The sequence below is a fragment of the Chanodichthys erythropterus genome, chromosome 18 (assembly GCF_024489055.1).
Source record: "Chanodichthys erythropterus isolate Z2021 chromosome 18, ASM2448905v1, whole genome shotgun sequence".
Taxonomy (NCBI): domain Eukaryota; kingdom Metazoa; phylum Chordata; class Actinopteri; order Cypriniformes; family Xenocyprididae; genus Chanodichthys; species Chanodichthys erythropterus.
In genome coordinates this window covers 20,410,567-20,429,034 of record NC_090238.1, presented here as the reverse complement: position 1 = coordinate 20,429,034, position 18,468 = coordinate 20,410,567, and the positions used below count along the sequence as shown (strand labels likewise).

At 37.0% G+C, this 18,468-nt stretch overlaps 1 protein-coding gene across 1 annotated transcript; it reads left to right on the top strand.

Moving 5' to 3' along the window:
- On the top strand, window positions 1-18,261 carry tbc1d12a (TBC1 domain family, member 12a). Its single transcript, XM_067366978.1, has 13 exons — window positions 1-1,340; window positions 4,176-4,302; window positions 7,441-7,562; window positions 9,921-10,003; window positions 10,190-10,307; window positions 10,398-10,504; window positions 10,684-10,764; window positions 13,216-13,310; window positions 13,404-13,475; window positions 13,563-13,691; window positions 14,014-14,123; window positions 15,151-15,409; window positions 16,658-18,261. The coding sequence occupies exons 1-13, from the start codon at window positions 250-252 to the stop codon at window positions 16,739-16,741; spliced, it is 2,478 nt and encodes an 825-aa protein (XP_067223079.1). The 5' UTR covers window positions 1-249; the 3' UTR covers window positions 16,742-18,261.
- The last annotated feature ends 207 nt before the right edge of the window (window positions 18,262-18,468 follow it).

Here is an 18,468-nt window from a genome sequence, read left to right as displayed (position 1 = left end):
AATGGCCTCTATCAGCAACTGCGCTGGACGTGAATCAAAATGTGCGTAAACAGCACCCAGCCGTGGCTTTCCTCTTCATACTTAACGGTAAAGGCTTCGGAGGCGAGATGTCATGAATGTACTGGGCTGACAGAATCGGTGGGGTACATAAGATGAGAGCTAGTTTTGCAGCAAGCCCAGCCGAACCGGGGCGCCGCCGCTGCAGCAGGGCTTCATCTGCCTTTCTGAACCACCGACACCTCCAGTGAGATGGAAAGAGTGGAGGATGCTGATGAGCCGGGACTCGTACCGTCCATCGATGTCAACGACAACCGGGAGGAGTATAAAGCACGCGTTTGCGTTTCAGACCCCGAGCGAGCACGGGAGGGCTGTGTTTACAGTTCGGCATACACGAATCCGGGCAGTGCTGGACTGCCGACTATATCCTCGGTGGTGGTGGGGTGCAGGGCCGGAGTATTAAACGGGTTTCCCGAAGAGCTGGAGGTGGATATGGTGTGTCCGGATGGAGAAGGAGAGGGCGGGACCCTGTCCAGCCCGGATCGGGTAACAGGGACTTCCGAGCCCGAGTGCGTGGAAAAGCCCGACAAGGGTTATTTAAATTCCCAGCTGAGGTCTGCTGTGTCATTTATGGGTAAAAGCTCGCCGGATATGAAGACGCCTAATGGAGATGTTACCTATGAACACATGGATCGCGATCAGACTCATTTGAAGTGTTTGGATTATACGCATGCAAAAGAATTAAACAGGAAGGTGTCTGCTTTAGACAGGGGTGTAAAAGTGGGCAATGGGGGGTTGTTGATTGTGAACAGTTATGACACCCTGTCTCAAGTCCCCTTTGGAGCCTTGGGTGGCCTTTCTGCTCCAGAAAGCCGTGTCTTTGTTCATCAAAGCGACGGTGTCCTCTCCACTGGGAGGTCATGTGAAATCAGTCGAGCCAGCACTGAGAGCTCAGAAGAGGCCCGGCCCTGTGACCCGGATCCTGCGGACACCCTGTCAGAGCTCAGTGCCAAGCTGTCTTTGTCTCCCCTGGCAGAAAACACCAGTGATTACACCGAGACTGACCCGAGCCCAGAAGAGGATTTCAGTGACACAGGCCCGCCGCTCAGGCCCCAGAATCTCCGGACTAACCCCGGTCACACAGTCTCCCTCAGCTGTGATGCCACTCCTCTGAGCCCCGTGGATGATGATGGGTATTTTGGAGCAGAGGGCGGTGTGTATGAGTGTCCCAGCTCTGGCGGCCGGCGACAGAGCGCCCCAGACAGGGTAACTGCTGACCCTGATCCCTCATCTGACCAGACACTTGGCACCAAGAGACACGGCATCGCTGAGTTCTTGACCAGGTAGATGGCAGTTGTGTGTAGACCAGTCTCTTGAGTTGCAGTAAACCTCTTTTTGTCTTTTTTTTTTCATTCAGATTATTACAAACAGTTACAGCTTTCTATTTCTTTAAAGCTTTTATTACAGTTTTTTTGTTTTTGTTTTTTTGCTTTTATTTACAGGGCAGGATCATATCAGTTAATGGTTGATTTTAGTGGGGTTTTTTTTATTGGTATTAGTTGATACACACTGTTGTTCAAAGATTTGTTGTTGGTAAGGTTTTTTCTTTAAAAGAGATCTCTTATGTTTACAAAGGTTGCATTTATTTGAACAAAAATACATTAAAAACAGTAATATTGTGAAATATTATCACAATTTAAAAAAACTTTTCTATTTTAATATTTTTGTGCTAATTTGTTATGGTAAAGCTAAACTTTTTAGCAGTCATTACTCATCTTCAGTGACACATGATAACTTCAGAAATCATTTTGATATAAAATTGGTGCTCAAAAAACATTTATTATCATCAGTGTTGAAAATAGCTGAATAATTTTTTTTTGTAAACTAAACTTATACATTTTGTTTTCAGGATAATTTGATATATCGAAAGTTCAGAAGAACAGGATTTATTAAATATAAATCTTTTGTAACATTATTAATGTCATCACTGTCACTTTTGATCAATTTAATGCATCCTTGATAAATAAAAATACTAATTTCTTAAAAAAAAAGACCTTAAATGTTTGAACTAGTTTGTTAATTGTCTGATATAGGATGTTTTCAGCTATTTTTAGATTCTAAGTAACTTCATCTAGTAAAATCATGTATTGCAAATCTAGATGCAAATGTTAAGTGATAGTTCTTTAAAAGAGCTAATTTATCATTTTACTGCTAGCTATATTTCATCCTCTTTATTATAATGTTGTGATGCTCACTTAAGTATTCCAATATTGATTTTACATTGGCTGAAACTATATATTTTTCTGCATTTATTTATATATTTATTTTAGACAAAAAATGCTATATTTTAAAAAAAAATATTGTTTATCACTCTCAATAAAATTGTCTACTCTCTCAGCATAAATGCATCTTTACAGAAATATTTTTTATTTAAAGGATTAGTCCACTTTCAAATGTCATCCAAGATGTTCATGTCTTTCTTTCATCAGTCGAAAATAAATTAAGGTTTTTGATGAAAACATTCCAGGATTATTCTCCTTATAGTGGACTTCAATGGCCTTAGGGAACGAATGCAGTGCCAGTTTCTTTTTTCCGTAAGTTGAATAGGGAAGGCGTAGGACATGGAGCGTAAGCTTTTTGAAGTATACGGAAAGCGGAAGCACGTGCAAGGCGATCATTTGTTTGTATAAAGCATATACAGTTGTATTTTTTTTTTTTTGAAAATGACTGATTGTTTCTCTAGATAAGACCCTTATTCCTTGTCTGGTATTGTTTAAAGCACTTTGAAGCTGCACTGAAACAGTAATTTTGACCTTCAACCGTTTGGGCTCCGTTGAAATCCACTATAAGGAGAATAATCCTGGAATGTTTTCATCAAAAACTTTCATTTTTTTTCGACTGACGAAAGAAAGACATGGACATCTTGGATGACATGGGGGTGAGTAAATTGTCAGGAAAATTTTATTTGAAAGTGAACTAATCCTTTAAAGTGTTGATCTGTCCGTGAGGAAGCTCTGTATTGTTTCAGAGCAGAAGTCACGCTGTTGCACATATGATCAGATAATGAGTGACAGGTAACGACTGGTGCTTTACTACCACTCACCTGTGGCTTCTCTCTTCAAAGACATGCTCCACAGAAGGTCTGAAGTGTGCTGTTTACTTTGAACACACTTCTTTTGTTATGTTGTGTTTAGATGTTTGTTCGAGAGAAGATGCTTTGATTTATCGAAGTCAAAAAATAACATTTTGTCATCCTAGTCTAACATGGAGTTGAAATACTGCATCAGCACCGAACCACATGGTGTTGGCCTGCATATCTGACTTGCATCTGCTCCATTTCCATTATGTTTAAGTTTAAAGTGCCTTATTGGCTCAGTAATGCAATACCAGAATTCAGAGGGAGTCCTCTTCCCGTGAGCTTTGGTCTCTACAAAGAACTTCATAGACTTTGCATTTAGTCTGGAAAAACACACTCACCCACATACACACACATGCTCACTGAGGAATGTTAATGTCAGCTTTTATGAGTTGGGCTTCATGGTGTTCTGCTGCCTTGACCTTGTTTCTGCTTGCACTGTGTCTTCAGTTCCCTATTTTGCTGGAACGAACTTCTCCTTTCCCACTGCACCATACTATTTCATCCTTTGTCACACTTTCTCTTTGTCCGTCTCCCTTAGTATTGTGTCTGTCATCCTATCTGTCTCTCTCAGGAGTCCGGACCGTATTGACCTGCTTCAACGGTTTTATTATGTAATTAAGACAGCATTAGGTCGATTGTCCCATCAGAAAGCATGCTCGGAGATTTAATGAGCTCATCTCCACAGCAGGGCCTGCTCATATCTGTGTGTTTGTGTAAAGGGCACCTGTGACTCGAGGCTTTATTTGCAGGATGCTGGTGCCGCTGCATCACCGTGAGCACATTGAAATCCCCCGTATTAAGCTCATTAAAACCTGAGACCTGCTCTGCTGAGCTGTTCGAGATCTTAATTCCCTATAGCCGTAGTCTGAACTTAATGAGTTTGAATATGAATGGCTGTCATATTTGGCCTTTTTATATCACAGACTATGAAGACCTAACTATTTGGTAATCTCTGAGTTCTTATGACAAACTAATGTGGCATGTGTTTTTGAATATTCACTCTTGGTCCCTCTTCCTGTCTGCCTGTCTGTTTTCAAAGGAGTTTGTTTTCCTGGAAGCCCAAGGAGTCAAGGACCACAGCATCCCAAAGTGTTCCAGGATGGAAGCTGTTTGGGAAAATTCCACTGCGGGACAACCCTACAAAAGACTCAAGAGCCATCCAGCAGGTAAGAGAGGTGGTTTAAAGGAATGTCATTCCTAAAAATGAGAATTCTGTCTTCATTTACTCATCCTCATGTTGTTTCAAACCTGTCTGATTTTCTGTTTTGTAGAAAATATTTTTTCTTGAAACTATTTTCACACAGAGATCAGTTTTTCCATCTTCTAATGCTCACTTAAGATAATATTTATAGCACTAATAATTTATTACAACTGTAAAATGCAATATCAAAATTCTAAATTCATATAATTTTCATTATAATGAACATTATAATGTTATGATGCCTAAATTCACTTTTAGAATTTCAAGTGAGAAATTAGATTTTATTTGATCAAAATACAGAGACAGCAATATTGTGAAATATTATTACAAATTAAAATAACGGTTTCCTATTTTAAAATCTGTTTTTAAATTTTAAAATGAATTCATTTATTCCTGTAATGGCAAAACTGCATTTTCAGCAGCCATTACTCCAGTCTTAAAGGATTAGTTCACTTTTAAATAAACTTTTCCTGATAATTTACTCACCCCCATGTCATCCAAGATGTCCATGTCTTTCTTTCTTCAGTTGAAAAGAAATTAAAGTTTTTGATGAAAGCATTCCAGGATTTTTCTCCATATAGTGGACTTCAATGGGCACCAAACAGTTGAAGGTCAAAATTAGTTTCACTGCAGCTTCAAATTGTTCAAAACAATCCCAGATGAGAGATAAGGGTCTTAACTAGTGAAACCATCACTCATTTTCTGAAAAAAATTGAAAATTATATAAGTTTTAACCAGAAATGCTCATCTTGAACTAGCTCTCTTCTTCTTCTCCTCTATTAGAATTCCAGCAGTGTAGACGCTGCTAAGTGTAATACTGCACTCCACAGGTCAAAGTATGAACTAATTTTTATATGCAATATGCTAGTGCAAGTATATAACAATTGGCTCAAACTTTGACCTGTGGAGTGCAGTATTACACTTAGCAGCGTCTACACTGCTGGAATTCTAATAGAGGAGAAGAAGAAGAGAGCTAGTTCAAGATGAGCATTTCTGGTTAAAACTTATATAATTGTCAATTTTTTTCAGAAAATGAGTGATGGTTTCTCTAGATAAGACCCTTATCTCTCATCTGGGATCGTGTTGAACAATTTGAAGCTGCAGTGAAACTAATTATGACCTTCAACTGTTTGGTGCCCATTGAAGTCCACTGTATGGAGAAAAATCCTGGAATGTTTTCATCAAAAACTTTAATTTCTTTTCGACTGAAGAAAGAAAGACATGGACATCTTGGATGACATGGGGGTGAGTAAATTATCAGGAAAAGTTTATTTAAAAGTGGACTAATCCTTTAAAGTGATAGTTCACTCAAAAATGAAAATTCTGTCATCATTTACTCACCCTCAAGTTGTTCCAAACCTGTATAAATTCCTCCTTCTGCTGAACACAAAAGAACATATTATGAAGAAAGAAGAATGTTGGTAACTGGACAGTTTATGGGCCCGATTGACTTCCATAATATTTTTCTTTCCATACTATGGAAGTCAATGGGGCCCATCAACTGTTTGGTTACCCATATTCTTCAAAATATCTTCTTTTGTGTTCAGCAAAAGAAAGAAATTCACTCAGTTTTGGATCAACAAAAGGGCAAATAGGTTCATTTTGGGTGAACTAGGTGTCACATCTTTCAGAAATCATTGTAATATGCTGATTTGAAAATGTATATTTGAAATAGAAAGTTTAAAAAAAGGTGTAAATTTTAATTTTTTCTAACATTTTTACTGTCACTTTACTTTATTGATCATTTTATTACATCCTTGCTGAGTAAAAGTATTATTTTCCTTCAGAATAAATCTTACTGACCCCAAGCTCATTTCTAAATTTTATATATATATATATATATATATATATATATATATATATATATATATATATATATATATATATATATATATTATATATGACATAATATTTCATTTTGGGTGGACTATTCCTTGAAGAGTGTACAACTCAAGAAACAGTGCCTCCATTTCTGTGACTCAAAACGCAGAAGTTAATAATCTTATTTGTGCAGAGAAAAGGTAGCAAGGGACAGCGATATTAGCAGATGAGAGAGCGGGAGAGAGAAGGCAAAAGCGATAGAAAGAGAAACCTAGAAAGACAGAATCTGTGAAATAAAGGATTGAAAATGCTGCTGGAAATTGTGCGTCATCTTGTGGGTCAGCCAGGAGAGACAAGTGTGTGTGGGGTAGGCTTGAGCTTTATGTGTGAGTGTGTGTATGTGCGAGTGCATGGGCCTGTGTGTGTGTGTGTTTGCGTGTGCGTATGCAGCTGTCTTTACTCTTCCCCTTCAGTAAATGATGACTGAGCCTGTGTTGTTCTCAACTCTGGATTTGTGCTCAGTTCACCCTCCACACTCTGCAGGTGTCTCTCTGTATTCCAGTGAGAGAGAGACATCCAATTAAACTCACACACTGAGGCTTGTGTCTTACAAACCTTAAAAATCCTATCTTTTGTTTCAGATCCTTCTCTTCTTACAGGAATGTTGGTTACACTTAATGGTTTTAAAAGTAGAGCTAAACATTTTATGTTAACAGAATTATGTAATGTACTGACCTTAAAATCTTGGCCATGTAATGTCTTCCAACATCATGGCTACATAAAGCTGTTAATCTTTCGCATAAAATGTGAATGCCTTTTTTTATTAATTCATTTTATTTTATGTAAAGTCTGACTAACAGACCGAGATAATGTGTATTTAACACTTCAAATATTAAATTGTGCATTGTATCATGTATACTTGGACAGTAGCTTGACCATGGCAAAACGTACTGTAACTAGATTATAACTGTGCATGAAATGTGTTAGTTCTCTGGTTGACCTTGTATTGGAGTCATGTTGGTCAGCTGTTGCCTATTTGTTTGAGGCAGAAAACTGTCACACGTCACTGATTCATAAATGCCCGTTTCAGTTATAATATGAGTCTAACATTAAGGCCATTGCTTTTGGGTCTTTTACTCATAGCATGTGGGAATCTCATGACAGAATTCTTCCTCCCTTCACGTCTCCTCCGGATACATGTGGCGGCTGAGAAATTGTAGACACAGATCTACTGTAATCTGATAATGACTGCTCTTCTTTCCTTTTTCTTTTTTTTTTAAAGGAGTATGAGTCCAGGGCGGGACCCGCCACAGGACCACCCCCTTACCCTCAGCCAATGAGACGCAAGAATCTAGAGTTTGAGCCTTTATCCACTACCGCTCTCATTTTGGAAGACAGACCTGCGTAAGTGTGAAACATGAACTACAACTCCCATAATGCACTGCTTCAAGCTTCCATTTAATCAAATATTTACCCAAATTCCCTGGCCACTGCTGGTGAAACACAAGCCGTCACAACAAATGTGTGCATATAAGCCTGAAGAGCAGGATTTTTTTTATTACAAAATTCTTACAGTATGTGCTGTGTGTACTTGTTAATAATTATTTAAAAATTGACTTTATATATAGTGTGAGACTCAGTTAGCCGTAACCAGGGAGATTTCACTCCTGAGTAAGAATGGCCTTTCATCTGGTTAGGAGCTTGTGAACTGAAATTAGCTTGAATGTAGTTACTTTGCATTTCAGATAACATCCTCAAAGAGAGGAAATAATTCTCTGAACCAAAGATGTCACCACATATTCAGGATTGAGAGTAACTGAATGTAAGAATTGAGCAATTAAAAAGGCAACTCGCCACTATTCTGAATATTGAGCAATTGTGTCCCTCTCAATGTGTAAGGCACTGTCCAAAGAACTTCCTCCATAAAGTGAATTCAGTCCTCAGAGTGACCATACTCTTTCCACATAAACCATGTTTTGCTCTTTAAATCATTCCATTGACTTGTGGATTTTGCCTAAATTTAAAACCCCAAAAACAACTGACATACTGGAGTTGTACCAGTAAAAACATGGACAAATCCTTTCTGAAATCATGAAAGTGTTGCAGAAAGTTTTAACTGTTTAGAACAGATGGGCAGTGTAAAGCAGGGATTGTGCCTTTTAGCTTCATGTAGCAGATATGGTTTTGTGATTATGTTGGAGCTGAAGTATGTGATTTTGTTTTTGATTTTTGTTAAAAATAAAAATACTAATATATATAAGCAACATTGGCTCAGCCAATGGAGTGAACTTAGGAATGGGCGATCAATTTGCCCTACCACTGGCAGACAGGAAGTGTTCGAACCTCATTATTACGAATCATTATTTTTTTAATTCCACTTGGTTATGGTAGTGGCACAGAAATTGCAGTTTGTGCAGCTTTAACAACAGGAAGCAATTAACCCTTTAAAATTACTAAGCAACCACTGAATGAAATGACACAAAATTGGTTTTATTTTAAAGCTTAGAAACTTTAATGCATGTAACCATTTTAATCAACTCGTAAGAGTCCTGAGTCGTCCCTCTAAACCGGAGTGTACCGCCAGCAGGCTCCACCTAGCAATGAAAAAATTAATAATCATATTTTTCAAAACTACTGCCTTGATTAACAGAAAAACGGATAGATCATGAAAAATGGCACAGTATTATTATTTAGTTCTTCACTTACATCTGAAGATATTCCTCATGGAGTTGTAACGCACATAAAACCCACACGTGTAGCGAAGTAAAAAACAAAGTTAGTTCTCACGTTGCGTTTTCGCTTGTAACTTCATGAAGCATACATGAATTGTGGTACCTGGCATGGTATCATTTTCAGCAGATTCTCATGATAAAAAAGACCCCAAACTCAACATAATCCATCATTTAGATCCAAATATATTCCTCATGGAGTCATAATAAACATGAGAAGTATATACAAATGTAGCATTTATGTAGTCTTTTTGCTTGTAAATTCAAGGAACATGCACAGATTGTGGAAAATGGCCCATCATTATTTATAGAAGATTCTCACGATTAAAACGAGTAGGGGAACTTCACCAAAAAAGTATTTTCCTCCTAACTTATTTCCTTCTAGAGATATTGCATGTCAAATAAGAAAGATATGTGAAATTTCCCTTGAGCACATTTTTTCTTTCTTTTATCAGCAGTTTCTCAGCATGAGAATGTCCAAATGTAATGCAAATCTATTTTCTAAAAATGTAAAAGGCTTTTCATCAAATCATACCATTTGTCTTTCCTTGCTATAGTTTTGGAGTTATGAGTCTTTACTTTTGTGTACGTCACTCAGGAAAAAAGGCCTTCAGGGCTTAAATAAACAGTTTGTGGGCAGTGAGGATGCATTAAATTGATCAAAATACTTTTACGTTGTTACATAAAGGTCTATTGCATATAAAAGCTGCTCTTTTGAACTTTGTTCATCAAAGAATCTTGACATGTTTTATCTTATTTCCACACAAGTATTAAGCAGCACAACTGTTTTTAACATTAATAATGAGAAATGTTTCTTGATCACCAAATAAACATATTAGAATGATTTCTGAAGGACCATGTGACACTGAAGAGTAAAATAATGGCTGCTGAAAATGAAGCTTTGCTTTTACATTTTAACATATATTCAAATAGAAAACAAGTAATTTAATGTTTTTACTGTGTTTTTGAGCACATAAGTGGAGGCTTTTTGGGTAGAGGATCTATATGTTTATGTAGTTTCTTGTATTTTTAGAAATCTGCCAGCTAAATCGGAAGAGGAGTCTCAGAGACACCGACAGGAATACAGTGAGATGGTTGCAGGGGCCAAGAGAAGGGGTGAGTAACGTGTGTGTCTTTTTGCAGATGCTCATTAGATTGTGTTTGCAATGGTCATGTGCCCCTGTATTTTAGCACTTCACACACTCACACAGCTGCCCCACATGACTGCTACTTACACAAACACAAATTGTTGTTACATTGCTACCTGTTCAACTATCAACCAAACACTTTCTCTTCATTTAGAGATGAAAGAGGCACAGAAGAAAAAACGACAAATGAAGGAGCGATACCGACAGGAGGAGAACATCGCTAATGCCATGGTGATCTGGAACACAGAAGTCCTGCCTAATTGGGAAAGCATGTAAGTGTCTTATCCATACATCTGTCCAGCAAGTGGATTTATTTATACGTCTTTTAATGTCTTGTAATGATGTGCTCTTTTGCCACGAAGGCGTAACACACGGCGTGTACGTGACCTCTGGTGGCAGGGCGTCCCGCCTAGTGTGCGTGGGAAAGTCTGGAGCCTCGCCATCGGGAATGAGCTTAACATCACCCCAGGTAAATATGGAAACTGCTGCACTCCTCACATTTGGATAGTCTTGCTCATCTTTGGCCCTCTGGCTTTGCGTAACATCAATCTGACACACAAAAAAACAGATTGTGTCCAGATGAAATGTGTTTACAAGGAAGCAGCTGTTGCTTTTGTCACAAAAATTGTGCTTGTGTGTGTGTTTTAGAACTGTATGAGATCTTCCTGTCCAGAGCCAAAGAGAAGTGGCGGAGCTTCAGTGAGACAAGTTCAGTTAATGAAAATGAAGGTCTGTGTTTGTTGACACTATCATGTCAAGTCACCTTTATTTATATAGCGCTTTATACAATACAGATTTTTTCAAAGCAGCTTTACAGTGATAAACAGGAAAAGCATAATTTCAATGATGCGAATTAAAGCATTAAAGAATTAAAAGAAGCTCTAAAAAGATATTAAACAGTCATCATTCAGTTGAAATCAGTTTGATTTAGTTCATGGAATGAGTGCAGTTCATCTATAAATCAGCTCTGGAGAAAGTGATGTCATCATCCACCTCAGTTCAGTTCTCATGTCAATGCATTCAAGTCAATAATATTGCTGAATAGTTGACCCAAAAATAAAAATTATCCCATGATTGACTCACACTCAAGCCATCCTAGGTGTAAATGACTTTCTTCTTTCAGATGAACACAATCAGAGTTATATTGAATAATATCCTGGCTCTTTTCAGCTTTGTAATGGCATTGATTACTGTCTGAGTTTTTGGAGCTTCAAAAAGTGCATCATCATTCATCATAAAAGTAAATAAAAGCAATGGGTTTTTGTAAGAAAAATGTGCATATTTCAAACTTTATAAACTATAATCACTGGCTTCCGGCAGTGGCCGTATGCGTGATCACCCAAAAATTCAATTTCGGTCATTAATTACTCACCCTCGTAAGACCTTCGTTCATCTTCAGAACACAAATTAAGATATTTTTGATGAAATCCAAGTTTTTTTTTATCCCCCATAGAAAGCAACGTAATTACCTTCATTCAAGGTCCAGTTTCAGTTTCAGCTCAAAATACCCCATAGATTTTTTTTTTATTTTTTTTTTTTTTAACTGCCTATTTTGGGGCATCATTATAAATGAGCCGATTCAGGGCTACTGGCCCTTTAATTCTCGTGCTCCATGCCCACGGAGCTTGCGCTTGCCTTGAACAGCATAAACAAAGTTTACACAGCTAATATAACCCTCAAATGGATCTTTACAAAGTGTTCGTCATGCATGCGGCGGATTATGTGAGTATTGTATACTGTTATATTGTTTACATTTGATTCTGAATGAATTTGAGGCTGTGCTCTGTGGCTAACGGCTAATGCTACACTGTTGGAGAGATTTATAAAGAATGAAGTTGTGTTTATGAATTATACAGACTGCAAGTGTTTAATAATGAAAATAGCGACGGCTCTTGTCTCTGTGAATACAGTAAGAAACGATGGTAACTTTAACCACATTTAACAGTACATTAGCAACATGCTAACAAAACATTTAGAAAAACAATTTACAAATATCACTAAAAATATCATGATATCATGAATCATGTTACTGGCTGCCCTTGTCTAATGCCCTTCATAATGTTGGGAACATGGGCTGGCATATGCAAATATTGGGGGCGTGCACCCCGACTGTTACGTAACAGACGGTGTTATTTTGAGATTTGCCTGTTCTTCTGAGGTCTTTTAAACAAATGAGATTTATATAAGACGGAGGAAACAATGGAGTTTGAGACTCACTGTATGTCATTTCCATGTACTGAACTCTTGTTATTTGACTATGCCAAGATAAATTCAATTTTTCATTCGAGGGCACCTTTAATATTATGAAGTGATGAGAATACTGCAAAAGCAAAACAAAAATAACGACTTTATTCAACTATTTCTTCTCTGTAGTCACATTGACTAGTTTAACGCTGTCTTTAATACCTTTCTGGACCTTGAATGACGGAAATTAAGTTGCTTTCTATGGGATGAAAAAAAAAACAACCTCGGATTTCATCAAAAACATCTTAATTTGTGTTCCAAAGATAAATGGTCTTACAGGTGTGGAACGACATGAGTGTGAGTAATAAATGACATAATTTTCATTTTTGGGTGAACTAACCCTTTAAGCACCACAACTTTTTTCAACATTGATTAAAGAAATTATTCTTGAGGAACAAATAAACATATTAGAATCATTTTTTCTTCAAGGATAGTGTATCATTAAAGACCCTCACGGGAATACGTTACACTTTAAAATATAGTGAAATTTAAAACGGTTCTTTTAAATCATATTTCACAATATTATTATTATTTTTTTAAAGATCAAATACTATAAATGCAGGCTTGGTGAGCATAGAAGACTTTCAAAAACATTTTTTTAAAAATCTGACCGACTCCATGCGGTAGTGTATGTAGCTAAATATTGCTGTTTTGCTGTAGTTAAATAATACTTTATTACAATCCACAGTGGCTATTTAGTTTGTCTGATTGGGGAAAAACATTTATTCATTACCTTTTGAATTTTTTCTTTTAGCAGGTGGTCCTGTCTAAAGCAATCAAAAACATCCTTTAAGCCATTTCAGAGCAAATCCATAAAGATTAATTTTGTTCAAAGGCTGAAAAATATTGATGTTTTGAATGGATTGAATATTTTGTTTAAGCTCTGTCAACCAGCCCTAGTCTGACTAATGACTTCATCTGGTTTTAATTGATTAGATTGTGGCGTGTCGCTGGCAGACAGAGAGTCAAGTCTGGATTTAATCAAGCTGGATATTTCCAGAACTTTTCCCTCTCTCTACATTTTCCAGAAGGTAAGAACAGGTGTCTAGGCTCTGCATTCTTTTTTTTGGGTTTGTCTAATTTTATTTCCATTATGACTTATTTGTGCCTCTCTCTTCATCAAGGGTGGACCATATCATGATATATTGCACAGTGTGTTGGGGGCGTACACCTGTTATAGACCTGATGTAGGCTATGTAAGTATCTTAACTTGACATGGGTTAACCATCCTAGTTCAGGGATGTCCTTCATTGGGAGTTTGATGTGTATGTGGCATGTTTTAGGTTCAGGGGATGTCCTTCATTGCTGCTGTTCTCATTCTGAATTTGGAGGAAGCTGATGCCTTCATTGCCTTTGCCAACCTCCTTAACAAACCATGCCAGATGGCCTTCTTCAGAGTGGACCATGACCTGGTACACACATGCACTCTCTCTTCATTCAAATTATTTGTGGTAGACCTGCTACAGCACCTAAATTTGCTCTTAAAATAGAGGGAGCTTTGTGTCTGTGTTTGCAGTCAGCATTTATTCCGACCATCTGTTGACCCATTTATAGAGATTTCATTTGCCAGACAAACTCTTGAGTAGAAACTCTGAGCCAAGAACTCCCCAAAGTCGTAATCTGCTGACGAACATTCCTTTTATCTTACACGCTTAATGTTGTGCTTTTAGTCATGCCTATGTTTAAGTTGGAGTAGTGCTTTGTGCTGAATTGATACTTTGTTTTCTTCCCAAGATGCTGAAGTATTTTGCAGCGTTTGAGGTGTTTTTTGAGGAGAACCTTCCCAAACTCTTTCAGCACTTTCAGAACAACAGCTTGACGCCTGACTTTTACCTCATAGACTGGTAAATCTGCTCTTAAAATCTCTCTTCCTGCTGTTCTTGTTCATTCGTCCCTGTGTTTCTTTTCCTTGTTTTGAAATCAGAGTGGAGAAAGAGATTCATGAGTAATGTTTTCCTGCAGTAACTCTTTATCGCCCCCTTTAGGGCTGCTCTAATGTTCCCTTATATCATGGGAAATTCATTGATATTCCCTCATGCAAAGAAAGCCTGTCAACGTGATTTGACAGCAAGTCTATTTAATAGGGTTGGGAACTAAGAACCAGAAACATAACGCAACCAGTGCAGTCTCATTCCTAAATGATTGACTCTTATTCCTAAGTAAATTATTCTTTTTAGCACACCTTACAAATGTTGTACTTACAGTTAGATTTGTCTGTTGTATTTAATTAAAAAAATGAATGATTGAAATGTTACCACATTTTTTTGTTTGCTTAATATTGTTGTTTAGTACACTACCGTTCGAAATTTTTTTGTAAAGAAATTAATACTTCTATTCATCAAAGATGCATTAAATTGATTACAAGTGAAAGTAAACACATTTCTAATGTCTGAAATACTTCTGTTTTGCCATCACAGGAATATATTATATAAATAATTAGGTGTGTGTGTGTATAATATATATATATATATATATATATATATATATATATATAATATATGTGTATATATATTCAAATAGAAAACAATTATTTTGAAATTGTAATAATATTTCACAAAATTATTGTATTTGCTGTATTTTTTTTTTTTTTTTTGTAAATTCTGACCCCAGATTTTTGAACCTTAGAGTAGTTAAGGCCAGTTATTTCATTACATTTAGTCTGTAAAACATAAATCTAAAGGTCTTAATTGCTTTCAAAATATTTTTTCCTCAAAACTGCTGAAAGAATTGTTAATGGAACCTTTTAGGAAATTGTTAAATTCCTTACCATTCCCGTATGCAAAAGTCCAGACTAACTAATCTGAGCTTGGTTTGCACCACTTCTGCAAGCAGAATTCTCTCTTACCATTTTTATCTCCATCATGCTCTCAGGATCTTCACTCTGTACAGCAAGTCATTACCGCTGGACGTGGCATGTCGTGTTTGGGATGTGTTTTGCCGAGATGGTGAGGAGGCGTTATTCCGGACAGGTCTGGGAATTCTGAGGCTGTACCAGGATGTTCTACTGCAGATGGATTTCATCCATAGTGCACAGTTCCTTTCCCGGCTGCCTGAAAACACTCCTGCACACACACTTTTCTCCTGCATTGCAAACACACAGATGATCAGTAACAACCGCAGGTGGAGCCAGGTGAGAAATACACGCAATGGTGGAAGTGGCATTTTGAACATTTTTGGAATAAAATGGCCAACTGTTTTGTCTAGATAAATCTAATTTCAAAGCTAGCATTTTATGTATCCTAAATGCGCACAATTAAATAATATTTCTGCACTTTTTGGATAATTTTAAAAGTAAAAAGTGATATACTTAGATTTTCCTCATATATCGTGTGCAATTTGTTTACATTGTAGTCTACTTTAAAACTTTATTTAACTTTTAAAATTAAATTTAAAGTGCCCCTATTATGCTTTTTCAGATGTTTTTTTTCATGTAGTGTGTCATATTGTTGTTTGTGAATGTAAAAGGTCTGCAAAGTTCTAAAGATCAAAGTGCATGACAAATAAAGTTGTCTTCAAAAAGAAATAATCGATTCTGAACTGCTGAAATGAGTCATCAGTAATTCCAGCCTTAAATCCTGCATGAACCTACGAACAAATCTGCATAATACCAACCTATGGTCCTATGGGCTGCCCGCAAACAACCCGTCTTTGACCCGCCCTAAAACACTGTAGTTTTAGCGGAGTTTGGTTCATGTGTTTTTTACTCTGAAAGCAAATCCACTTTGCATGGACTTCCAAAGGATGAGGCTTGAATTGATATGTTAAAACTGATGCCATCACTGTGTATCAAGTACTGAAGAAGCCTCTAGAGCTAAAATTCAGATATGGTATTAGGTGTTTTGTTTTTAACACACGCTGTAAGCGGTCGACCAATCACAACAGACTGGGCAATCTGACCAATCAGAGCAGGGTAGGCTCTTGGAAAGGAGTGGTTTTGTGAGTGGTGTATCGAACCGTTTCAGAGGTGATCCTGCAAATGTATATTATGAGAAGATCCTTGGATGGATGTAAACCAATTGTAGGAGGCCTCCAAAACAAAATCAGCAACCTTTAAAATAGCATAAGAGGGGCACTTTAACTTAAACTATATGAGGGGAAATGACGCCACAACCGTGAGACAATTTTTCAATACTGCTCATATATTTTATATAAATATTAAGATAATTTTTTTTAATCTTTTGTTTTTATTGTCATAGTTTTAATCACCATCATTCATATTTTTATAAATGACCAGTAAAATCAGATGAAGCCATATTAAAACGTATCCAAGTCATTTGTTATGTGATTTTCATACAACAAAAAGAAATAAAAAAGAATGACAGAAAAGTTAAATGTTGAAGAAACTTCAGCATGCTTCCTCACTTTCTTCCTCCTGCAGGTCTTCTCCGCTCTGATGAAAGATGGACTCAAAGAAACTGACAAAAGCAGCAGCAGCAACAACAGTCCTGCCTTAAGAAGCTAACAACTGACTCTCTCCCAGAGGAAGTGATGATGTTTCTGAGACTCGTCAGAGATGGCGGTCATCACTCTGCACTTTGACCTCTGCAGTGTGCCTGAGGAGGACCCGAACGTCTGAGGGACAGCTCAGGATCAGCTCCGGTGTGCTGACTGTCCTGTTTGAAGAATCTCATAATGGAACCCGTGTCCTGTGGAAGGGAACATTTCTTAACTTGCGCTCGTGAGCGCATTTGTGCATATATGTTTGTGTAAGAATGAGCCTGAGAAATGTGAGTCAGGTGACCATATAATGTGCCAACTCTGTCAATGTTACTTTTGTAATGTTTTGACTATAAACAAACTAATCAGAAGCGTTAAAACACACACAGACAGGTCAGCGCCATATGATTTGAACACTCCCTTTCCAGGAGAAGTGAACCAGCGCTAGGCCCTCTGTCACACACAAACACACAAAAAAACCTGCAGTAGCCTTTCATTAGCACATGCCAAATCTGTCATTAATGTGTTTGTTAGGCTGTTTCTCTCTGTTTATCTGAATTCAGCCTGCCTGTTAACATATTTGCCTGTGACAGCAGGCATAGAGCCTTTGAACTTTTTGAGCATCCTCAGTATTTCCCAAAAACACAGACCTGGAGACCTAAATTGATAGTTCATGTAACAGTATCTACAGGTGCTGTCATATATTAGCACTCCAGATTTTATGCTTTACATATAAAAATATTCAGCTATATTAATTTAAATAAAAGCACACTTATATAACATGTACACACACTAACCAACCAGCAGCAAACAAGATCAGCTTTCAACTTCTGCACCTTCAACTACACTCCAAATTAATGAACCTTGACATTTCCAGATTTTTTTTTTTTTTCAGTTATTTAATGTCTTTTTTTTTTTTTAATTTAAGAATCATTGCTTGTGCTTTTTTTCTCTCGTTTTTAAATCTTCCTCACTGTTGTACAGTTTTCTTATGTAACAGTTGCTAATGTACATTTCTGGTGTGAGGGCTCCAAGTGTAGATGTGGAAAAATCTCAGTATTGAAGACCTGCTGTCTTCCTCTTTTTTTTTTTTTTTTTTACATTTACAGCATCTAAAAAATGTAGTAACATAGAAGTTAACTAGAAGGTACAAACCAAAACATGGGGTCAGAATGTCTTTGAAGAGTGCCATTTTCAAATCATTGAAAAATGTATTTTAAAATTTGCTACTTGAGAGGTTTATGGTTCATTATCCTCAAAATCCTTGTTTTTAAACATTAAATTTAATGAAATACCTGCTAAATAAAGGTGAAATCTCCTGTTAGATTTGTACAGAATAAGGGGGCTGTTCACGCAGAATGCAGTGGATTCCACTGTGCGTAATGTTTTGTGTAAATGTGCTAAATGGAGATCTTTTCACATCTTGCTTCTTTTGCAGTTTCAAAAGTGGTGCTCAAGTTAAGACTTTCAGCTTGAAAAAAAAAAAAAGACCTTGAAACCTTTTTTTCCCTAAACACAAAAATGTTCTGTGTGAATGGCCTATTAAAGAGGATTAAACAGGTCATCTTTCTTTTCAAACCGCAACCATACTTTGATAAATGCATACCAAGGACCTAAACTATATTTAAAATTATAAATGCACATAACAATGACCAAAAGAAAATGAAAGAAAAAACACTGTTCATTGAGTGAATTAACCAAGAAAATATAATAAACTGAAAAAAGGTACAAATTTGTCAACCAGAGTTTAGC